This window comes from Hordeum vulgare, chromosome 7H (genome assembly GCF_904849725.1).
Source record: "Hordeum vulgare subsp. vulgare chromosome 7H, MorexV3_pseudomolecules_assembly, whole genome shotgun sequence".
In the NCBI taxonomy this organism is placed as follows: Eukaryota; Viridiplantae; Streptophyta; class Magnoliopsida; order Poales; family Poaceae; genus Hordeum; species Hordeum vulgare.
This window is the reverse complement of record NC_058524.1, coordinates 202250213-202271443: the sequence shown is the minus strand read 5'-3', so window position 1 is coordinate 202271443 and position 21231 is coordinate 202250213. Positions and strand designations below refer to the sequence as shown.

The window sequence follows — 21231 nt, the reverse complement described above, 5'->3', positions numbered from 1 at the left end:
GTTATGCTGGACGTGTCCTCCAAACTTACCGGATCCAGTCCCGGTATTCCTTGAATAGGGGGTGTAGCGAGGCTTCTGCTGAGTGCCGGAGTTGAAATTCCCATTGCCATACTTCCGCTTGCGGTTCTCCATCTGCTGATGTTTCCCCTCCAAGATGAGGGCCTTATCTACCAGCTCCTGGTAGTTGTTGAAGTTGGCTATAGTCAGCTGAATGCTCAACTCATCATTGAGTCCTTCCATGAACTTTTCCTGCTTGGCTGCATCATCGGTCACATCTCCAGGTGCATAACGGGCGATCATACTGAATTCATCAACATACTGAGCCACAGAGTGATTTCCCTGGCGTAAGTTGCGAAACTCACGCTTCTTCAGACTCATGGCCCCAGCTGAGACATGAGCGGTGCGAAAGGCTTGCTTGAACTGCTCCCAAGTGACTCCAGCAATGGGGTATGTGGTGGTGTAGTTCTCCCACCATGCACCTGCAGGGCCTTCAAGTTGATGCGCGGCAAAGCGCACCTTCTCAGTTTCAGTACATCCAACAGTGATTAGTTCCCGCTCCATCTTGCGGAGCCAACCATCTGCCACAATGGGCTCAATGCTGCTGGAGAAAGTCGGAGGGTTCAACCTCAGGAAACGGGTGAGATTGTCGGCCTGGTGTAGATTATGGTTGTTGTTATTGTTCTGGTTCTGGATGATCAGCTGCATCAGGGTATTCTGTTGCTGAATCAACTGAGTGAGTTCCGGCGGGAAGTTGGAAGCAGGGTCACGTCTCGGAGGCATCTAGTGTTTGTAGAGGGGTGAGATTAGCATAGAACAATGGTCTAAAGAGTAATTACACTACCCATATGAAATGCAACAAACAAGTATCACACCACACATTTTATTCAATACCATCACAAAAGGTTCACACACGGGGATACAAGATCGATAACCTAAACATCGGCCTAAGTGTTTAACGATAAGATAAATTGGTGGACTAGTCTAAGTGTCCTCCTCACAAAAGCATGGTGGTGGGTCCTTCGGTGGAGCTTGCTTCATAGTCCTCCTCATTGATGATCAAGGGGGCTACGTCTCCTTCGGGATGAAGGTTCTCGCCCATGTCCAGTTCTTCCTCCACGTATGTGACACGAGTCTTCAGCTTCTCGATCCTCTCCAGGAAGTCCTTCACCTCCAATTCGTGCTCATAGTGGGCTTCCCGGGCTGCTTCTTCGAGTTCGAGTTCGCGGAGCGACAGTTGCTTGATCTTCCTGGCGTCCTTGATCACACGATGCTCCAGAGTCCCGTTGTGCTTCTCCACGGTCTGGGCATAGGACAGGAGAGCGTCCTTGGTCTTGCTTGAGATGATTTCTCCATCTTCTCCTCTCCGGGATACTATGAATAGATCCGGTGAAATAGGGCAGCCTCTGTACACTTCCTTGATACGTCCGAGTGCACAATGGACCGCCATGTCCCTTCCGAGAATCCAGTTGGGTGCGATGAACTTGAAGTCCACAGGCTCAATGCGCGGCTCGAATGTCCTTCCGGGAACGTGCACCTCAATCCTGTAGCGTGAGTCCTCCGGGTAAGACGAAGTAGGCTTCCCTGTGATAGTCGGCAGAGCAATCCTCAAGTCCTTGGTGATCTGCATCAGCTCCTTTCCGAAAGGCATAGTGGCGTCGGGCTGGCAAAACTCCGTGAACTTAACGGGGATGAAGGTGGCCATCTAAAACATTGGAAAATAGGAGAGAAGTCAGAAATGATCAGAAGAGGAAATAGAAGATTTATATAAGAAAAATAGTTTTCTTCCTCAGGCTTTTCCATTCCTAGAGGTTACATCCTACGATGAGCGTGTGCTCTGATACCATTTTTGTAGCGACCCGACCTGAAACGGCCAAGTCTCTGGTGTTTCCGTACCATCCCAAGATCATGCTGGTACACACTCAGTATATCAATGTATATATCAAGAGTTCAATCACACAGCTTTATTAATCGAAATCTCATATCGAGTACTTTATTACAATAATGAATTACAATAAAGTGGTTGAAGGCCATCTCATGAGATATCTAACGAAGACTAGCAGAAGCATCAGGTAGACGAGTCCATCCGACTCCAGGGCATGTCGTCGAGCGTAGATCGTAGCCTCACTCCTGGTCGGAAAAGTACTCTGCAAAATGATACGTTGCAGCCGTGTAGGTCAGCATATGGAATATGCCGACAAGTCATCAAAGAGAGGGGGTGAAATAATATCCAACTATTTCTACATGCATATATGGCAGGTGGGGCTTATAAGTTTTAGCATAAAGCAAATTTTCTCCTACAACAAGAGAGGGCTGAAAGCAAAGTATTACTATATTGTTTGTTGTTAACGAGATGGTTCCGCCAACCAATTCTCGTACCCGAGTTGTCCGTAATTCCCACATCATTATTAAATTGTGTTGAGAGTTTAGGAAAAATTCAATGCCTTCGGCTCAAGTTGTCCATGACCGTGGACACGGCTAATCGATTAGGTTTGGGCACTCTGTAGAGTTTTGCACACGTTCCCCACAAGATTTGATCACCTCCGGGTATGTCCTCGCACTTTAGGGTGTGTGAAGACCGGATCCTCTGATCCCCTGTCGGTGCCCATCCAATCCTACCGTTCTTCTACATCTGCTAGCACCGCGTGTCCACAGTCGCCGCGTTGTCCAACCAAGCCATAGCCCATAATGACTTGTGGCTGTGCAGGTAAGCCTTGGGTCTTGAAGCCTCCGTCCGTCTCTTCGAGCCTGGGTGAAGCTTTCCGCAAGATGTCATGACACGTCTCCAAGCATCTCGGGGTCGTCCACTGGTTTCTCCAGGGAGCCCATCAAAACCGTCCTTCACCCAGAGTTGCATTGGTTCACGAGGTCTTGAAAATCTTGACTTAACCGGTCTTGGTTATTTAATTATTCTCGCATCACTCGTGTTATGCACTCAACCAGAATCTCGTCTACTCAAGCATAGCAATATGAAATTTGTCGTCCCGGGCCAAGTATCGGGGTTGTTGTGTGCCTACCACATGATACTACAACCTATAACTATAATTTCAAAGTACCTACTCAGCATGCAATTGGGCAAAGAAGGGTGAAACTACCATGCATAGAAAACATAGGCGATAATATGATCAAAATGACTTGCCTTGCTAATAGTTGTCTTGATCGAGCGCTTCTAAGTAGCAAGCTTCGCACTCCGGGTGATCTACCGATACAAACAAATACACACCGTAAACACTACAATCATCAACAAGTAAAATAACATCACAAGTATAAAGTAGCTATGGCATAAAGTGAAAGAATTCACTTCACCTAACTAAGGTAGAAACTGTTTTTGATAAAACCCCAAGTAAAAAAAATTTAAAAAAATTTGAAACTTATACCAAAGAAAGATTTAATCACTAGGAAGCAGTATCAAAAGGAATAAAATAAAAATCTATTTTTAAACTCCTGGAATAAGCAAAACAAGGTTTAAACTAAATCTGATCTAATTCAAATTTGAAAATTTCAAACATAGACAAATAATTTGTTTTTCAAAACTACAAGAAAATTGTGATCTACTGGAACAAGTTTCAACTCCATTGGAGTTCTGGATCAAAAATTATGATCAAAACAAAATTAAAACTATCTCTGTTTTTCAATTAAAATAGAAAAAGAAAATCTGAATTCTATCGGATAGGGGTACACGTGTCTCTCTCTAGTTGGTTGGGAGGTTGTTTGCTGCGGTAGTTACTACTCCCTCCGTCTCGGTGCATTAGGCATTTTAGGAGGTGCACTGCAACCTAGGCACGCATAGTTTGGGTAGGAGAAGAAAATTAAATTGCAGAGGAAGCCAATCACACCGTTCCTTTCTCAACTGAAAATGTGCTATTAATTAGAATACTCTTGAAATCCAAAACGCGTGCCGCATAAATTGCATGCATTGGTCCTTCAATTAATAGATGTGGTCTAATTAATATGCATGCAACTAGTACTACTCTAATGTGCCTTAGTGTTTTGGGATTATTTGATTTTCGTAAGATGCCTAATGCATCGAGACGGAGGAAGTAGCAAACGGCCGAGTTCTAATAAAAACGTTTCGGCTAAGATTAAGTGGGGTAAAAACCGGTTCGGTCTTTTAACTAAAACCGAAGGGGTATCTATTTCTAATCTACATCGTAGATGACGGATCCTACGGCTACAAGAGAGATGGGGGCCGCAAAAGGGAAAGGAGGGAGAGAGATCCGGGAGGATCCCGGCGATGCAGCGGCTCGGCCATGGAAGGGTCTCGTGGCTGGGAAGGAAAGAGAGAGGAGGGGGAGAAGGAAGGAGGAAGAAGGGGCCGGTCGGGGGAGGGGGTCCCACGGGTCAGTGAGTGGGGTGCGGGAGGCCTCGGTCAGCTAGGGATCTGGATCCCGGGCGAGGCGGGATTGGGCCGATTCGGCTATAAAGCGCCGGCGGCGCTTTCCTTTTTAAAAAAAACTGCCTGTTTTAGTTTTTTTTCAAAAACAGAAACTAAAGCGAATTAAAAGGAAACAAAATAAAATAATTAATATAGGGTATTATATACCAAAATGATCAGAAAAATATTCTCTACTTAATTAACATTTTTCCAAGACAAAAATAAAAACTAAAAAAATGTTTTTTTCAGAAAAATCCTGAAAGCTTTGTTTTCTTTTGCAATTATTTTCCCCACAAAGTTTTTGTTTCCTTGGCTCAAAATATATCAAAAGTGCCCCTGGTTTTGGAGGGTCATATTCCTCCGCTCTTTCTTGCTTGCAAGAATAATTTTCGGGGTATTTCATCGGGGAAGAAAAATAGAAAAGCAAAAGCAAAAATTTGAAAGAATTCAAATGCAAAACTTTATTGGAAACAAAATGCATAGATGCTTAGCTACATTTGTAGAACATTCCCAATTAGGAAAATTGGGATGTTACACCATTTGATTGAGGTGAATAGGGAGGCGTCCTCTCATGGATTATACCATGTTCCGCACAGAAAGAATCAAATTCATTTGAGAAATACTCTCCACCACGATCGGACCTAAGCCTCTTGATCTTTCGATCAAGTTGGTTTTCTGCTTCAGCTTTATAGATCTTGAAAAAGTTCAAAGCCTCATCCTTAGATTTCAGAAGATACACTCGGCAGTATCTAGTGGAGTCATCAATTAGTGGTATGAAATATTTCTTTCCACCTTTTGTCAAAATGCCATTCATTTCACATAGATCTGAATGTATGAGCTCTAGTGGTGCACGATTTCTCGTTTCGGTAGTCGTATGAGACTTACGAGGTTGTTTGGCTTGCACACAAACTTGACACTTAGATCCCTTGATGGTGGTAAAGCTAGGGATTAAGTTCAATTTGACTAGTCGCGACATGCAACCAAAATTAACATGACATAGACGTGAATGCCATACATTTGATTCACTATTGTTGTAAACATGATTAACAACTTTATTGCAAACGTCTGCCAAGGATAAACGGAACAGGCCTCCTGACTCGTAGCCTTTACCAACAAAAGTTCCATACTTGGATATTACAAATTTATTAGACTCAAAGACAAGCTTGTAGCCATCTCTACAAAAAAGAGATCTGCTAACAAGATTTTTATTCACGGAGGGGACATAATGCACGTTCTTCAGCTGCACGACCTTCCCCGAAGTAAACTTCAGATCGACCGTGCCAACACCACAAACATAAGCACTTGAACCGTTGCCCATCAGCATGCTGGAAGTCCCTGCGGACTGATAAGATGAAAACATGGAAATATCACCGCATACATGCACATTAGCACCTGTGTCAATCAACCAATCGGAAAAATGACATACTGAAAGGTTAGTGGGAAACATACCATACCCAGCATCCTCCACGTCAGTGTCACCAATTACAACATTAGCAGACTTGCCGCCTTTCCCATGTTGACGCTTGTCATAACGATTAGGGCAGTTAGGTGCCCAATGATCAGGATCTCCGCACACATGACAAACACCTTTCTTCTTGTCATTCTTCTTCTTGAAGTTGATGTGTTGTACAGCCTTGTTCTTCCCATGAAACTTTGCTTTATCATCAAACTTGCCCTTGTTCATGAAATTTGGGGCTGGAAGTTTTTCTTCTGTACCAGATTGGCACTAGAACCTCCCTCAAAGCCTCGAGCACGTGTGTCTTTTGCTCTCGCCTTTTCTTCCACATCAAGAGTACCTATGAGATCCGGAACGGAAAACTCCTGTCTCTTATGCTTCAGTAAGGTAGCAAAGTTCCACCATGAAGGAGGAAGTTTAGTGATGATGCCTCCCGCAACAAACTTGTTCGGTAGCATGCAATTGAAGTGCTCAAGTTTTCTTGCAAATGACTGTATTTCGTGAGCTTGCTCAACCACGGAGCGCTCTTCAGTCATCCTGTACTCATAGAATTTTTCCATGATGTACGACTCAGTGCCAGCATCCGAGACCCCAAACTTGGCCTCGAGTGCATCCCACATATCTTTTTCATTATAAATTGATGCATAAGCATCAACTATGTTCTCACCAAGAACGCTCAAGAGAGCAGCCTTAAACAAGGTATCCATTTTCTGAAAAGCTAGCTCCTGTTGAGCATAATGATCTCCTTAAGGTTTGCCAAGAGTGGCGTCATAGCAGCTCATGGTTTGAAACCACAAAACAGCTCTCACGCGCCACCTCTTATAGTGGACACCCTCAAACAAAGGAGGTCTCATGGAAGCAACAAAACCACTCGGGGTAAATTGCCTATAATAAGGTTTTTGGGTTGTTGGAAATATGAGCAATTTACCATAGGATTTTATTAAAAGAAAAGCTAGGGAAAACATTACTATCATAAAATAGATGAAACAAGACATGGAATATAAAGATGAGACGACGAAAGACATGTGCACATATGATCTAGAAGAAAACATTTGTAGAGCCGTACTATATACAGAAGGCATCATATGGAGTGATGAGCAGAAACGGAACATATCTAGAAGAGAAACTATAGCAAAAAGTTGTGGTAGGAACTCAACAAAAAATAACATGACCACGTACTATGTTGCAGCAGCAGTAGGGTTGGTGTTGGTGTTGTCGTTGGCCATGTTACCGAAGAGGTGGTCGACGTCGGGGAAGTAGCCGTCGTCCGGAAAGAGATCGTCGGTGTCCGTGATGAAAGCCAGTAGTCGCGCTGAGCGCTCCCCAAAAACCTTATCGCCCTTCTCCCGTACATGACTCGAAGAGACGTAGTTTCCCGACCTACGGTGCACGCCGCAAGACGGGACGGGAAGAACGTAGCAGCAGCACAGAGGAAGGAACTGTTCGAAATATGCCCTAGAGGCAATAATAAAATGGTTATTATCATATTTCCTTGTTCATGATAATCGTCTATTGTTCATGCTATAATTGTATTAACAGGAAACAGTAATACATGTGTGAATAAATAGATCACAATGTGTCCCTAGCAAGCCTCTAGTTGGCTAGCTCGTTAGTCAATAGATGATCATGGTTTCCTGATCATGGGCATTAGATGTCATTGATAAGGGGATCACATCATTGGGAGAATGATGTGATGGACAAGACCCAATCCTTAGCATAGCACTAGATCGTATTGTTCGTATGCTAAAGCTTTTCTAATGTCAAGTATCTTTTCCTTCGACCGTGAGATTGTACAACTCTCGGATACCGTAGGAGTGCTATGGGTGTATCAAACGTCACAACGTAACTGGGTGACTATAAAGGTGCACTACGGGTACCTCCGAAAGTGTCTGTTGGGTTGGTACGAATCAAGATCGGGATTTGTCACTCCGTGTGACGGAGAGGTATCTCTAGGCCCACTCGGTAGAACATCATCATGAGCTCAATGTGACTAAGGAGTTAGTCACACGATGACGTGCTACGGAACGAGTAAAGAGACTTACCGGTAACGAGATTGAACAAGGTATAGGTATACCGACGATCGAATCTCGGGCAAGTTCTATACCGACAGACAAAGGGAATCGTATACGGGATTGATTAAATCCTTGACATCGTGGTTCATCCGATGAGATTATCGTGGAGAAAGTGGGAGCCACCATGGGTATCCAGATCCCGCTGATGGTTATTGGCCAGAGAGGTGTCTCGGTCATGTCTGCCTGTCTCCCGAACCCGTAGGGTCTACACACTTAAGGTTCGATGACGTAGGGTTATAGGGAATTGTTATACGAGGTTACCGAAAGTTGTTCGGAGTCCCGGATGAGATCCCGGACGTCACGAGGAGCTCCGGAATGGTCCGGAGGTAAAGATTGATATATAGGACGGATGGTTTCGGATACCGGAAGTGTTTCGGGCATCACCGGTAACGTACCGGGACCACCGGAACCACCGGAGGTGGCCCCGGGGGACCACCGAAGGGGGGCAACGACCCCGGGAGAAAAGGTGGGCCAAGTGGGGGTGGGAACCAGCCCCTAGGTGGGCTGGTGCGCCCCCCCACTCAGCCCATAGCGCAAGGGAGAGAAAAGGGGGGGCAAACCCTAGGCCAGGTGGGCCTAAGGCCCACCAGATGGTGCGCCACCCCCTCCTCCCCCTTCTCGCCGCCGCACCTCCCATCTAGGGGGGGGCTGCCGCACCCCCTAGGGTGGGAACCCTAGGGGTGGCACCCCTCTCCCCTTCCCTTATATATATGAGGCACTTTTGGCCATTGAGACACACGGTTTTTCCTCTCTCTCTCTCGGCGCAGCCGTGTTCTCCTTCCTCCTCCTCTCCGCCGGTGCTTGGCGAAGCCCTGCCGGAGACCTCGTCTCTCCATCGACACCACGCCGTCGTGTTGCTGGAGTTCTTCCCCAACCTCTCCCTCCTCCTTGCTGGATCAAGGTGCGGGAGACGTCACCGGGCTGCACGTGTGTTGAACGCGGAGCTGCCGTTGTTCGGCACTAGATCGGAATCGCTACGAGTACGACTCCATCAACCGCGTTCTAGCAACGCTTCCGCTTAGCGATCTTCAAAGGTATGAAGATGCTCTTACCCCTCTCTCTTTGCTGGTCTCTCCATAGGAAGATCTGAATATGCGTAGGAAAATTTTGAATTTATGCTATGTTTCCTAACAGTGGCATACGAGCCAGGTTTTCTATGCGTAGATTCCATGCACGAGTAGAACACAAAAGTTGTGGGCGATGATTTTTCAATTTGCTTGCCGCTACTAGTCTTATTCTTTTCCGGCGGTATTGTGGGATGAAGCGGCTCGGACCGACTTTACACGTACACTTATGTGAGACTGGTTCCACCGACAGATATGCACATCGTGCATAAAGGTGGCTAGCGGGTGTTTGTCTCTCCTACTCTAGTCGGATTGGATTTGATGAAAAGGGTCCTTATGAAGGGTAAATAGCTTTGGCATATCATCGTTGTGGCTGTCACGTAGGTAAGAAGGCGTTCTTGCTAGAAACCCAAATCAGCCACGTAAAATTTGCAACAACAATTAGAGGACGTCTAACTTGTTTTTGCAAGGTTTGACATGTGATGTGATATGGCCAAAGTTGTGATGTTGCATGTATGATGTATGAGATGATCATGTTATTGTAATAGGTTTCACGACTTGCATGTCGATGAGTATGACAACCGGCAGGAGCCATAGGAGTTGTCTTAATTTATTGTATGAGACCCGACGCCATGTGCTTACTACTTTTACTTCATTGCTAACGGTTAGCTATAGTAGTAGTGATAGTAGTAGTTGGCGTGACGACTTCACGGAGACACGATGATGGAGATCATGGTGTCACGCCGGTGACGATGATGATCATGCGATGCCTGAAGATGGAGATCGAAAGAGCAAATATGATAATGGCCATATCATGTCACTATATGATTGCATTGTGATGTTTATCATGTTTTACATATTATTGCTTAAAACGACGGTAGCATAATAAGATGATCCCTCTTAAAATTTCGAGAACGTATTCCCCTAAGTGTGCACCATTGCGAAGGTTCGTTGTCTCGAAGCACCACGTGATGATCGGGTGTGATAGATTCTAACGTTCGCATACAACGGGTGTAAGCCAGATTTACACATGCGAAACACCTAGGTTGACTCGACGAGCTTAGCATGTACATACATGACCTTGAATACAAGAGACCGAAAGGTCGAACATGAGTCATATGGTTGAATACGATCAGCATGAAGTTGCTCACCATGGTGACTAGTCCGTCTCACGTGATGATCGGACACGGATTAGTCAACATGGATCATGTATCACTTAGATGACTAGAGGGATGTCGATTTAAGTGGGAGTTCATACTTAATTGATTAAATGAACTTAATTGTCATGAACTTAGTCTAAAAGTTGTCTTTATAAATATTGTAGATGTCCAATGTCAACCTCAATTTCAACGCATTCCTAGAGAAAAACAAGCTGAAAGATGATGGTAGCAACTATGCGGACTGGGTTCGCAACTTGAAGCTCATCCTTGAAGCAGCTAAAGAGGCTTATGTCCTTAATGCGTCGCTAGGTGACCCTCCCGCTCCCGCAGCAGCCCAGGACATTCTGAACGTCTAGCAAATGCGGAGTGATGACTACTCTCTGGTCAGGTGTGGCATGTTATACAGTTTAGAAACGGGGCTCCAAAGGCGTTTTGAGCAACACGGGGCATATGAGATGTTCCAGGAGCTGAAGCTAGTTTTTCAAGCTCATGCCCGTTTCGAGAGATATGAAGTCTCCGACAAGTTCTTTAGCTGTAAGATGGAGGAGAATAGTTCTGTCAGTGAGCACATACTCAAAATGTCTAGGTTACACGGTCGTCTGACTTCACTTGGAGTCGAACTTCCGGATGATGCTATAATTGACAGAATCCTCCAGTCTCTCCCACCAAGCTACAAAGGCTTTGTGCTTAACTACAACATGCAAGGGATGGAGAAGACCATTCCCGAGTTGTACTCGATGCTCAAGTCTGCAGAAGTATAAATCAAGAAGGAGCATCAAGTGTTGATGGTCAACAAGACCACTAGTTTCAAGAAAGGCAGGGGTAAGAAGAACTTCAAGAAAGACCGCAAAACTGTTGCCGCGCCCGGTAAGCCAGATGCCGGGAAGAAGAAAAAGAATGGACCCAAGCCTGAGACTGAGTGCTTCTATTGCAAGGGAAAGGGTCACTGGAAGCGGAACTGCCCCAAATACTTAGCGGAGAAGAAGGCCGGCAACGTTAAAGGTATATGTGATATACATGTTATTGATGTGTACCTTACCAGCGCTCGTAGTAGCTCCTGGGTATTTGATACCTGTGATGTTGCTCACATTTGCAACTCAAAGCAGGAACTGCGGAATAAGCGGAGACTGGCCAAGCACGAGGTGACGATGCGCGTCGGGAATGGTTCAAAAGTCGATGTGATCGCCGTCGGCACGCTACCTCTACATCTACCGTCAGGATTAGTTTTAAACCTTAATAATTGTTATTTAGTACCAGCTTTAAGCATGAACATTGTATCAGGGTCTTGCTTAATGCGAGACGGCTACTCATTTAAGTCAGAGAATAATGGTTGTTCTATTTATATGAGTGATATGTTTTATGGTCATGCTCCGCTGGTGAATGGTTTATTCTTGATGAATCTCGATCGTGATGTTACACATATTCATAATGTGAGTACCAAAAGATGCAAAGTTGATAATGATAGTCCCACATACTTGTGGCACTGCCGCCTTGGTCATATCGGCGTTAAGCGCATGAAGAAGCTCCATACTGATGGACTATTAGAGTCTCTTGACTTTGAATCATTTGACACATGCGAACCGTGCCTCATGGGCAAGATGACTAAGACTCCATTCTCAGGAATAATGGAGAGAGCAACCGACTTATTGGAAATAATACATACTGATGTGTGTGGTCCAATGAACGTTGAAGCTCGCGGTGGTTATCGTTATGTTCTCACTCTCACCGACGATTTGAGTAGGTATGGGTATATCTACTTGATGAAGCACAAATCTGAGACGTTTGAAAAGTTCAAGGAATTTCAGAGTGAGGTTGAGAATCAACGTGACAGAAAAATTAAATGTCTACGATCTGATCGTGGAGGAGAATATTTGAGTCACGAGTTTGGCACACACCTAAGGAAGTGTGGAATCGTTTCACAACTGACGCCGCCTGGCACACCGCAGCGCAACGGAGTGTCTGAACGTCGTAATCGCACTTTATTAGATATGGTACGATCTATGATGTCTCTCACCGACTTACCGCTATCATTTTGGGGATACGCATTAGAAACTGCAACGTTCACTTTAAATAGGGCACCGTCTAAATCCGTTGAGACGACACCATATGAACTATGGTTTGGCAAGAAACCTAAGTTGTCGTTTCTTAAAGTTTGGGGCTGCGATGCTTATGTGAAGAAACTTCAACCAGAAAAGCTCGAACCCAAAGCGGAGAAATGCGTATTCATAGGATACCCTAAGGAAACTATTGGGTATACCTTCTATCTTAGATCCGAAGGTAAAAACTTTGTTGCCAAGAACGGATCCTTTCTAGAGAAAGAGTTTCTCTCGAAAGAAGTAAGTGGGAGGAAGGTAGAACTTGATGAGGTAATTACACCCCCTCTCGAACAGGATACTAGCGCAGCGCGGGAAGTTGTTCCTGTGGCGCCTACACCGACTGAAGAGGAAGTTAATGATGATGATCATGAAGCTTCGGATCAAGTTACTACTGAACCACGAAGGTCCACAAGGGCACGCTCCGCACTAGAGTGGTACGGCAACCCTGTGATGGAAATCATGTTGTTAGACAACGGTGAACCTTCGAAATATGAAGAAGCGATGGTGGGCCCGGATTCCAACAAATGGCTTGAGGCTATGAAATCCGAGATAGGATCCATGTATGAGAACAAAGTATGGACTTTGGTGGACTTGCCCGATGACCGGCGAGCCATAGAAAATAAATGGATCTTCAAGAAGAAGACTGATGCAAACGGTAATGTAACCATTTACAAAGCTCGACTTGTCGCAAAGGGTTTTCGACAAATTCAAGGAGTTGACTACGAAGAGACTTTCTCTCCCGTAGCGAAGCTGAAATCAGTCCGAATCATGTTAGCAATTGCCGCCTTTTATGATTATGAAATTTGGCAAATGGACGTCAAAACAGCGTTCCTTAACGGGAACCTTAAGGAAGAGTTGTATATGATGCAACCAGAAGGTTTTGTCGACCCTAAGGGTGCTAACAAAGTGTGCAAGCTCCATCGCTCCATCTATGGGCTGGTGCAAGCATCTCGGAGTTGGAACATTCTCTTTAATGAGGTGATTAAAGCGTTTGGGTTCATACAGGTTTACAGAGAAGCCTGTCTGTACAAGAAAGTGAGTGGGAGCTCTGTAGCTTTCCTCATACTATATGTGGATGACATATTATTGATGGGGAATAATATAGAGATGTTGGAAAGCATAAAGGCCTATTTGAACAAGAGTTTTTCAATGAAGGACCTTGGAGAAGCTGCATACATATTAGGCATCAAGATCTATAGAGATAGATCGAGACGCCTCATAGGTCTTTCGCAAAGTACATACCTTGACAAGATATTGAAGAAGTTCAATATGGAAAACTCAAAGAAAGGGTTCTTGCCAGTTTTGCAAGGTATGAGATTGAGTAAGACTCAGTCGCCGACCACGGCAGCAGATAGAGAGAAGATGAGTTCTATCCCCTACGCTTCAGCCGTGGGCTCTCTAATGTATGCCATGCTGTGTACCAGACCTGATATAAACCTTGCCATAAGTTTGGTAGGGAGGTACCAAAGTGATCCAGGCATGGAACACTGGACAGCGGTCAAGAATGTCCTTAAGTACCTGAAGAGGACTAAGGAAATGTTTCTCGTTTATGGAGGTGACGAAGAGCTCGTCGTAAAGGGTTACGTCAACGCTAGCTTCGACACAGATCCGGATGACTCTAAGTCACAAACCGGATACGTATATGTGTTGAATGGTGGGGCAGTGAGCTGGTGCAGCAGCAAGCAAGAAGTCGTGGCAGCATCTACATGTGAAGCGGAGTACATAGCTGCTTCAGAAGCGGCTCATGAAGGAATATGGATGAAGGAGCTCATCACCGACCTTGGAGTGGTTCCAAGCGCGTCGGGTCCTATGACACTCTTCTGTGATAACACTGGAGCCATTGCCATAGCCAAGGAGCCCAGGTTTCACCGGAAGACGAAGCACATCAAGCGCCGCTACAACTCCATCCAGGACCATGTCCAGAGTGGAGTGATAGATATTTGTAAAGTACACACGGATCTGAATATTGCAGACCCGTTGACTAAACCTCTTCCACGAGCAAAACATGATCAACACCATGATGCTATGGGTGTTCGATACATCACAATGTAACTAGATTATTGACTCTAGTGCAAGTGGGAGATTGTTGGAAATATGCCCTAGAGGCAATAATAAAATGGTTATTATCATATTTCCTTGTTCATGATAATCGTCTATTGTTCATGCTATAATTGTATTAACAGGAAACGGTAATACATGTGTGAATAAATAGATCACAATGTGTCCCTAGCAAGCCTCTAGTTGGCTAGCTCGTTAGTCAATAGATGATCATGGTTTCCTGATCATGGGCATTAGATGTCATTGATAACGGGATCACATCATTGGGAGAATGATGTGATGGACAAGACCCAATCCTAAGCATAGCACTAGATCGTATTGTTCGTATGCTAAAGCTTTTCTAATGTCAAGTATCTTTTCCTTCGACCGTGAGATTGTACAACTCCCGGATACCGTAGGAGTGCTTTGGGTGTATCAAACGTCACAACGTAACTGGGTGACTATAAAGGTGCACTACGGGTACCTCCGAAAGTGTCTGTTGGGTTGGTACGAATCAAGATCGGGATTTGTCACTCCGTGTGACGGAGAGGTATCTCTAGGCCCACTCGGTAGAACATCATCATGAGCTCAATGTGACTAAGGAGTTAGTCACACGATGACGTGCTACGGAACGAGTAAAGAGACTTACCGGTAACGAGATTGAACAAGGTATAGGTATACCGACGATCGAATCTCGGGCAAGTTCTATACCGACAAACAAAGGGAATCGTATACGGGATTGATTAAATCCTTGACATCGTGGTTCATCCGATGAGATCATCGTGGAGCAAGTGGGAGCCACCATGGGTATCCAGACCCCGCTGATGGTTATTGGCCAGAGAGGTGTCTCGGTCATGTCTGCCTGTCTCCCGAACCCGTAGGGTCTACACACTTAAGGTTCGATGACGCTAGGGTTATAGGGAATTGTTATACGAGGTTACCGAAAGTTGTTCGAAGTCCCGGATGAGATCCCAGACGTCACGAGGAGCTCCGGAATGGTCCGGAGGTAAAGATTGATATATAGGACGGATGGTTTCGGATACCGGAAGTGTTTCCGGCATCACCGGTAACGTACCGGGACCACCGGGACCACCGGAGGTGGCCCCGGGGGACCACCGGAGGTGGCCCCGGGGGACCACCGAAGGGGGGAAACAACCCCGGAAGATAAGGTGGGCCAAGTGAGGGTGGGAACCATCCCCTAGGTGGGCTGGTGCACCTCCCCACTCAGCACATAGCGCAAGGGAGAGAAAGGGGGGGGCAAACCCTAGGCTAGGTGGGCCTAAGGCCCACCAGATGGTGCGCCAGCCCCTCCTCCCCCTTCTGGCCGCCGCACCTCCCATCTGGGGGGCTGCCGCACCCCCTAGGGTGGGAACCCTAGGGGTGGCACCCCTCCCCCCTTCCCCTATATATATCGGGCACTTTTGGCCATTGAGACACACAGTTTTTCCTCTCTCTCTCGGTGCAGCCCTGTTCTCCTTCCTCCTCCTCTCCGCCGGTGCTTGGCGAAGCCCTGCCGGGAGACCTCATCTCTCCATCGACACCACGCCGTCGTGTTGCTGGAGTTCTTCCCCAACCTCTCCCTCCTCCTTGCTGGATCAAGGTGCGGGAGACGTCACCGGGCTGCACGTGTGTTGAACGCGGAGCTGCCGTTGTTCGGCACTAGATCGGAATCGCTACGAGTACGACTCCATCAACCGCGTTCTAGCAACGCTTCCGCTTAGCGATCTTCAAAGGTATGAAGATGCTCTTACCCCTCTCTCGTTGCTGGTCTCTCCATAGGAAGATCTGAATATGCGTAGGAAAATTTTGAATTTATGCTACGTTTCCTAATAGGAACCGATGGCGAGAGGGAAGTTTTGATGCGTCTCTCTGGAGAGGAGAGACCTCTCTTTTATAGGCGCAGGAGAAGGAGGCGAGAGACCAGCGACAGGAGCCGAAGAGAGCGAGGGATACGAAACGAACGGACAACAGCGTTCGCTTTCAATATCCACTACAAAAATATGTTCAACTTCTTCGAGTGATCTTTCGTATACGAGTCGTGCGTGGCAAAAAATTAGTTCGACTCGGCTCATTCCCGCAACCCGCGTCGTGGCGAGGCAGGCGGCGGAGGAGGAGGAGCGCGCGTGTATGTCTTTCTTGTTCTCAAGCTCATACATGTGTGGAAACATCCTCGCTTATAAAGAGGTCCAACTTCCACTAAACTAGCAATGTGGGACTAAACATTTCCACCTCTTGCCTTGCACAAATGGGCTGCATGGGCCTCTAGGATTTATTAGGAATTTTCTGAAATTATATATTAGGCTGGCCCATAAGTAGATAAAATTCCAGAAGTGACAACACCCAACCTCTCCTACCATATCTCGCCGTTGCTGAATAGGACATGAACACCAATGACCTGCAGATGAGGTGGTCATAGCATAGTGAGGAAACCAACATCAAGAAGGTCGACCGGTTTGCTCCATCGGCCATCGCCAGGTGCATCAGGAGTCACCACCTCCGCCTCCGGGAAGATGCTCATGTGCCATGCCACTGCCAGCGCCATGAGTGGATGTCGCTGCTGCTGCCACATACGCGGCCAAGGCTGGAAGCGTTGGCGACGCGCGCATCCATCCTTGAGTTTCTTGGGCACCTCGGCGACGACCTCACCTGCAGGTACGTTCGGCACCGCCACTAGGCCGAGGCTCTCATGCCATCCGCTGGAAGAAGCTTCCCCCACCCCCACCATGCCCAGACACCCTAGCGGCTAGTGGCTAGTGGCACCAGCAAGATCTCCGCACTCATGCCTCGAGGACGCCGTCCCTTTGCCAGCAGATGAGATAAAGTGGAAGAAAGGAGGTGGCGTGCGTCGGGAGGGAAGGGGCTGGGGCAGGCGTACATGGGGAAGGAATACCCGAGTCTCTCTCTCAATATATGATTGCATACATCATCGACAAGCAAATCGGGAGTGACCGGACAAACAGTGTGTCTATGTCAACGTGGACACAACCAGCGAGCGCCATTCTCGCGTAGCTTATTGTATTGGATTGCCTCACCAAAGAGTCCGCCGGCTAGCCGGAAGCATCACATGCGCACGTCGTAGACTTTATAGTCGCCATCTTCTGCCGTGAAACATACTAATAAAATTATTACATAACAAGAATTTTTGCCGCTGTACTAGTTTATAAATATAAGATATTTTGCTTATTTTTATTTAATAAAGACTAATACATACTGATATGAGCGAGCAAACAACCCCTAATAAAAAAAAAGAGCGAGCAAACAAACTAAAAATTTGTCTTATACATCCGATTCACACAAAAAGGAGTACAATAGAACATTTTATATTTGTGAATGGTGGGAGCACTCTACAAGAAGCAAAGCACTGGCCATGTTTGGATTCATGGGATAGAGTTAGTTTGAGCTAGTTTGGGTTCAACTTGTCCTAAAGTATTCAAACATAAGGGTTAGATTGGAGCTAGTTGCATCTAACCCATCCAAAAAAACTATCCCACCCAAGAGATGCTAATTGGAGCTAGTTCTCATGGGGTTCATTAAAAAATATTTTTTTCTCTCTCCCACCAGCCAAGAGATGCTAATTGGAGCTAGTTCGCATGGGGCTCATTAAAAAATCACTTTTCTCTTTTCATAAAATGCATCTATTGTCAAGCTAACCCTTCCATCCAAACACCTATTTGGCTAGAGTTAGTTTAGGGTTAGTTATGAGCTAGAAACTAACTCTAACCACTAGCTAAGCTAGAGTAGGGCCACTGCATGTTACTTGACTGGGAGTCTGGGACATACATCGATCCCTTTTCTCCATTTGAGTTACCATCGGAAGCCCGGTACAGTACTAGTACTACAGTTTCGTACTGTACTTACCGAGAGTCCGAGACCAAATAACTTGTGGTAACGCGCGCATGCTAATTAAGTGGACGTGCAACCGTGCAAGCAAGGCAGCATGGCCGGTCCTCATCCCCAGGGCCGACCTGAGCTAGCTAAGTAAAGGTGTCGATCGAGTCGAAGAAAGCAAGAAGAAGAAAGAAACCATGCAAGAATCCCATCCCGCTCACCGGCCGGCCCATCCGTTCACACGTACGCAGCTGGCCTCGCCGGCCGGATCACTCGTCCTGCACTAACGGACTAACCCCGGTCGCCTCCATGTGCGCACTTTAAATACTCCCCTCGATCGCGCGCACTCAGCACTATCGGCGCGCGCACCACCACCGCCATCACCACAGCGTAGCACTCCGCACTATCCGTGTCGAGTGGACGCCCGGCCGCGCGCACGGGCAACAAGAATGAGCCCTGCGGCGGTCGCCGTCGTCCTGATCATCCTCTGCGCCGCCGCCGAGGCCCGCGTCCCGACCGGCCACCTCGCGACGAGGCGGCGCGACAATGTTCCGGCGGGCGTGGGCGCGTGCGCGCTGGCCGTGGCCCCCTTGGGCTACCCCTGCGAAGAGCACACGGTTTGGGCGCCGCCGTTCCTTCGACTGATTTTGACACTGATCGATCAGATGTTTCCCATGGTGTTAAAAGAATGGCCCGTCGTTGATTTATCGACTTGAATGTTGATTGGGATGTAGGTGACGACCGTGGACGGGTACATCCTGAGCCTGCAAAGGATCCCGAGGGGCCGGCGGGCCAGCGGCGGCGGCGCGGGGCAGCCGGTTCTCCTGCAGCACGGCGTTCTCACGGTACGCGCGTGTTTAGTCCGTCCGTCCTAGGCTTCCTCCCGTAAGTTTGGAAAAATCATCGCACACAGCAGGGGCATGGCGCCAAACATTTTGTTACGACGGATGGTGTCATGCATGCTCATGCACGCCGGTGGATGCCGCGTCGTGTGGCACAAACCACAAAGAGATGTGACCGAACCGATGCCGTCATGCGTGCCCTTGAGTCTGAACGTTTGGGTGTGACACAGAATAATCCCGTGCATTAATGCTCATGTGAGAGATAAGGATGAGTAACGGCGCCCGCCGGGGCATGGATGCATGCATGCAGGACGGCATGACATGGCTGCTGAGCTCGCCGGAGGAATCGTTGGCGTACATCCTGGCGGACCGCGGCTTCGACGTCTGGGTCGCCAACAACAGGGGCACCAGGTGGAGCAGCCGACACGTCTCCCTCGACTCCTCATCCCGGGTACGTACTACTACTCTACAGACTAAAGTAGTACAGTACTAGTCAAGGATGAAATACCCTGACCAGTTAATTAAGCTGTCCTAATAATTAATTAACATGGGCAGAGCTACTGGGACTGGTCATGGGACGACCTGGTGTTGAACGACATGCCGAGCATGGTTGACTACATCTGCAGCCACACCCTGCAGAAGCCGCACTTCCTCGGCCACTCCATGGTAAAGTAAACAAGCTGTCAAGAGCTTTCTCTGTGTCGGCCCATTCCTCCTCCATTGCTCATGATCGACTCTGCTTGCTTCTGACACGTACTATGTACGTATGTGCGTATGCAGGGGACGCTGGTGGCGCTGGCGGCCTTCTCGGAGGGCAGGACGGTGGACAAGCTCAAGTCGGCGGCGCTGCTGACCCCGGTCGCCTATCTGTCCCACATGACCACCCCCCTCGGCATACTGCTCGCCAAAGCATTCGTCGGAGAGGTACCTACATACTTGTACAGCTGAATCCGCTCTTTTGTTCTGAACTTAATTGCTGCCATGCATATATATAATCCGTGTGATCTCGTTCCATGTTGACGACCAACCAGCTCATCACTGTCCTCGGCGTGGCGGAGTTCAACCCAGTAACGTACGCCATTCTACATTCTCGTACCACCTTCAGTTCAGAGACTGGTTAAATTCCCGCTTCTTCGGAGCTGGCTGACGCTTCGCTGCTTCTTTGTTTGGTGCAGGCCGGCGGTGGCGAGCCTTTTCAAGGAACTGTGCCGCCATCCTGGAACCAACTGCTACGACCTCCTTACAGACTTCACAGGTACGTACTACTCCGTTGATCAATCACTACTTTTTGCTAGCATGCGTGCATGCATCGAGAGGTTTCAGAGCTATGCGTCCATGGTGACATGGTGTGTCTGTGTACGGCAGGGAAGAACTACTGCCTCAACAGCTCGGCCGTCGACGTCTTCCTCCAGTACGAGCCCCAGCCGACGTCCACCAAGACCATGGTGCACCTAGCCCAGACGTTCCGCGACGGCGTGCTGTCCAAGTACGACTACGTGTGGCCGAGCGTGAACGTGGAGAAGTACGGGCAGCCGGACCCCCCGGTGTACAACATGTCCAACATACCGGCGGGCTTCCCGCTCTTCCTCAGCTACGGCGGCCGGGACGAGCTGGCCGACCCCGGCGACGTCGGCCGCCTCCTAGGCGACCTCCGGGGCCACGACCGCGGCAAGCTCACGGTGCAGTACCTGGAGCAGTTCGCGCACGCCGACTTCGTCATCGGCACCTGCGCCAAGGACTACGTCTATAACGACGTTGTCTCCTTCTTCAACCGCTTCAACTAGCAACAAGCTCTCGTCTCCGGCGAACAACGATATCTACAGTTGCTGCAAGATTACAGAGGCGAAATTACGCTTACATATAATAGCTGTGAATATGCCAATAGTATGGAAATCTCATAATTACACCACAGGTGAGGTGATTGCCCACCTCCTGAAGCTACATGTATTCCATTTATGCACACGCTGATGATTGCCCACCTCCTGAAGCTATGGCCACTCGTATAACTGTACCGCGATGCCAAAGTTTACAAACTACTTATATTGTTACTCCCTCCATCGGGTGTATAGGGCATGCATGTAGTTTTAGGTCATTAATTTAACTATTTAATAATATATTATATGTAATAAATAATATATCATTAGATTCATGCGGGGATGTAGTTTCTAAATATGTAACTTTTATTGCATATAATATATATTTAGCTAGTTAAATTAATAATCTAGAACTACGCGTATGCCCTATACACTTGAACGGAGGTAGTACTACTATTTTATCTACGATATATATCGTGTTGGAGTACTA

At 47.3% G+C, this 21231-nt stretch overlaps 1 protein-coding gene across 1 annotated transcript; it reads left to right on the top strand.

Moving 5' to 3' along the window:
- Positions 1–18833: 18833 nt before the first annotated feature.
- On the top strand, positions 18834–20963 carry LOC123411819 (triacylglycerol lipase 2-like). The gene is made up of 7 exons (XM_045104776.1): positions 18834–18930; positions 19238–19378; positions 19483–19593; positions 19708–19851; positions 19959–19999; positions 20103–20182; positions 20293–20963. Exons 2-7 carry the CDS (start codon positions 19244–19246, stop codon positions 20709–20711), a joined length of 930 nt encoding a protein of 309 aa, XP_044960711.1. The 5' UTR covers positions 18834–18930; positions 19238–19243; the 3' UTR covers positions 20712–20963.
- The last annotated feature ends 268 nt before the right edge of the window (positions 20964–21231 follow it).

Excerpts from the sequence above, each read along its gene's own strand:
- LOC123411819 (XM_045104776.1), top strand. The coding sequence starts at position 19,244 with ATGACATGGCTGCTGAGCTCGCCGGAGGAATCGTTGGCGTACATCCTG. Across the intron at positions 19,852-19,958 it reads CCAAAGCATTCGTCGGAGAG|CTCATCACTGTCCTCGGCGT; the intron begins GTACCTACATAC and ends ACGACCAACCAG. Across the intron at positions 20,183-20,292 it reads CCTCCTTACAGACTTCACAG|GGAAGAACTACTGCCTCAAC; the intron begins GTACGTACTACT and ends TGTGTACGGCAG.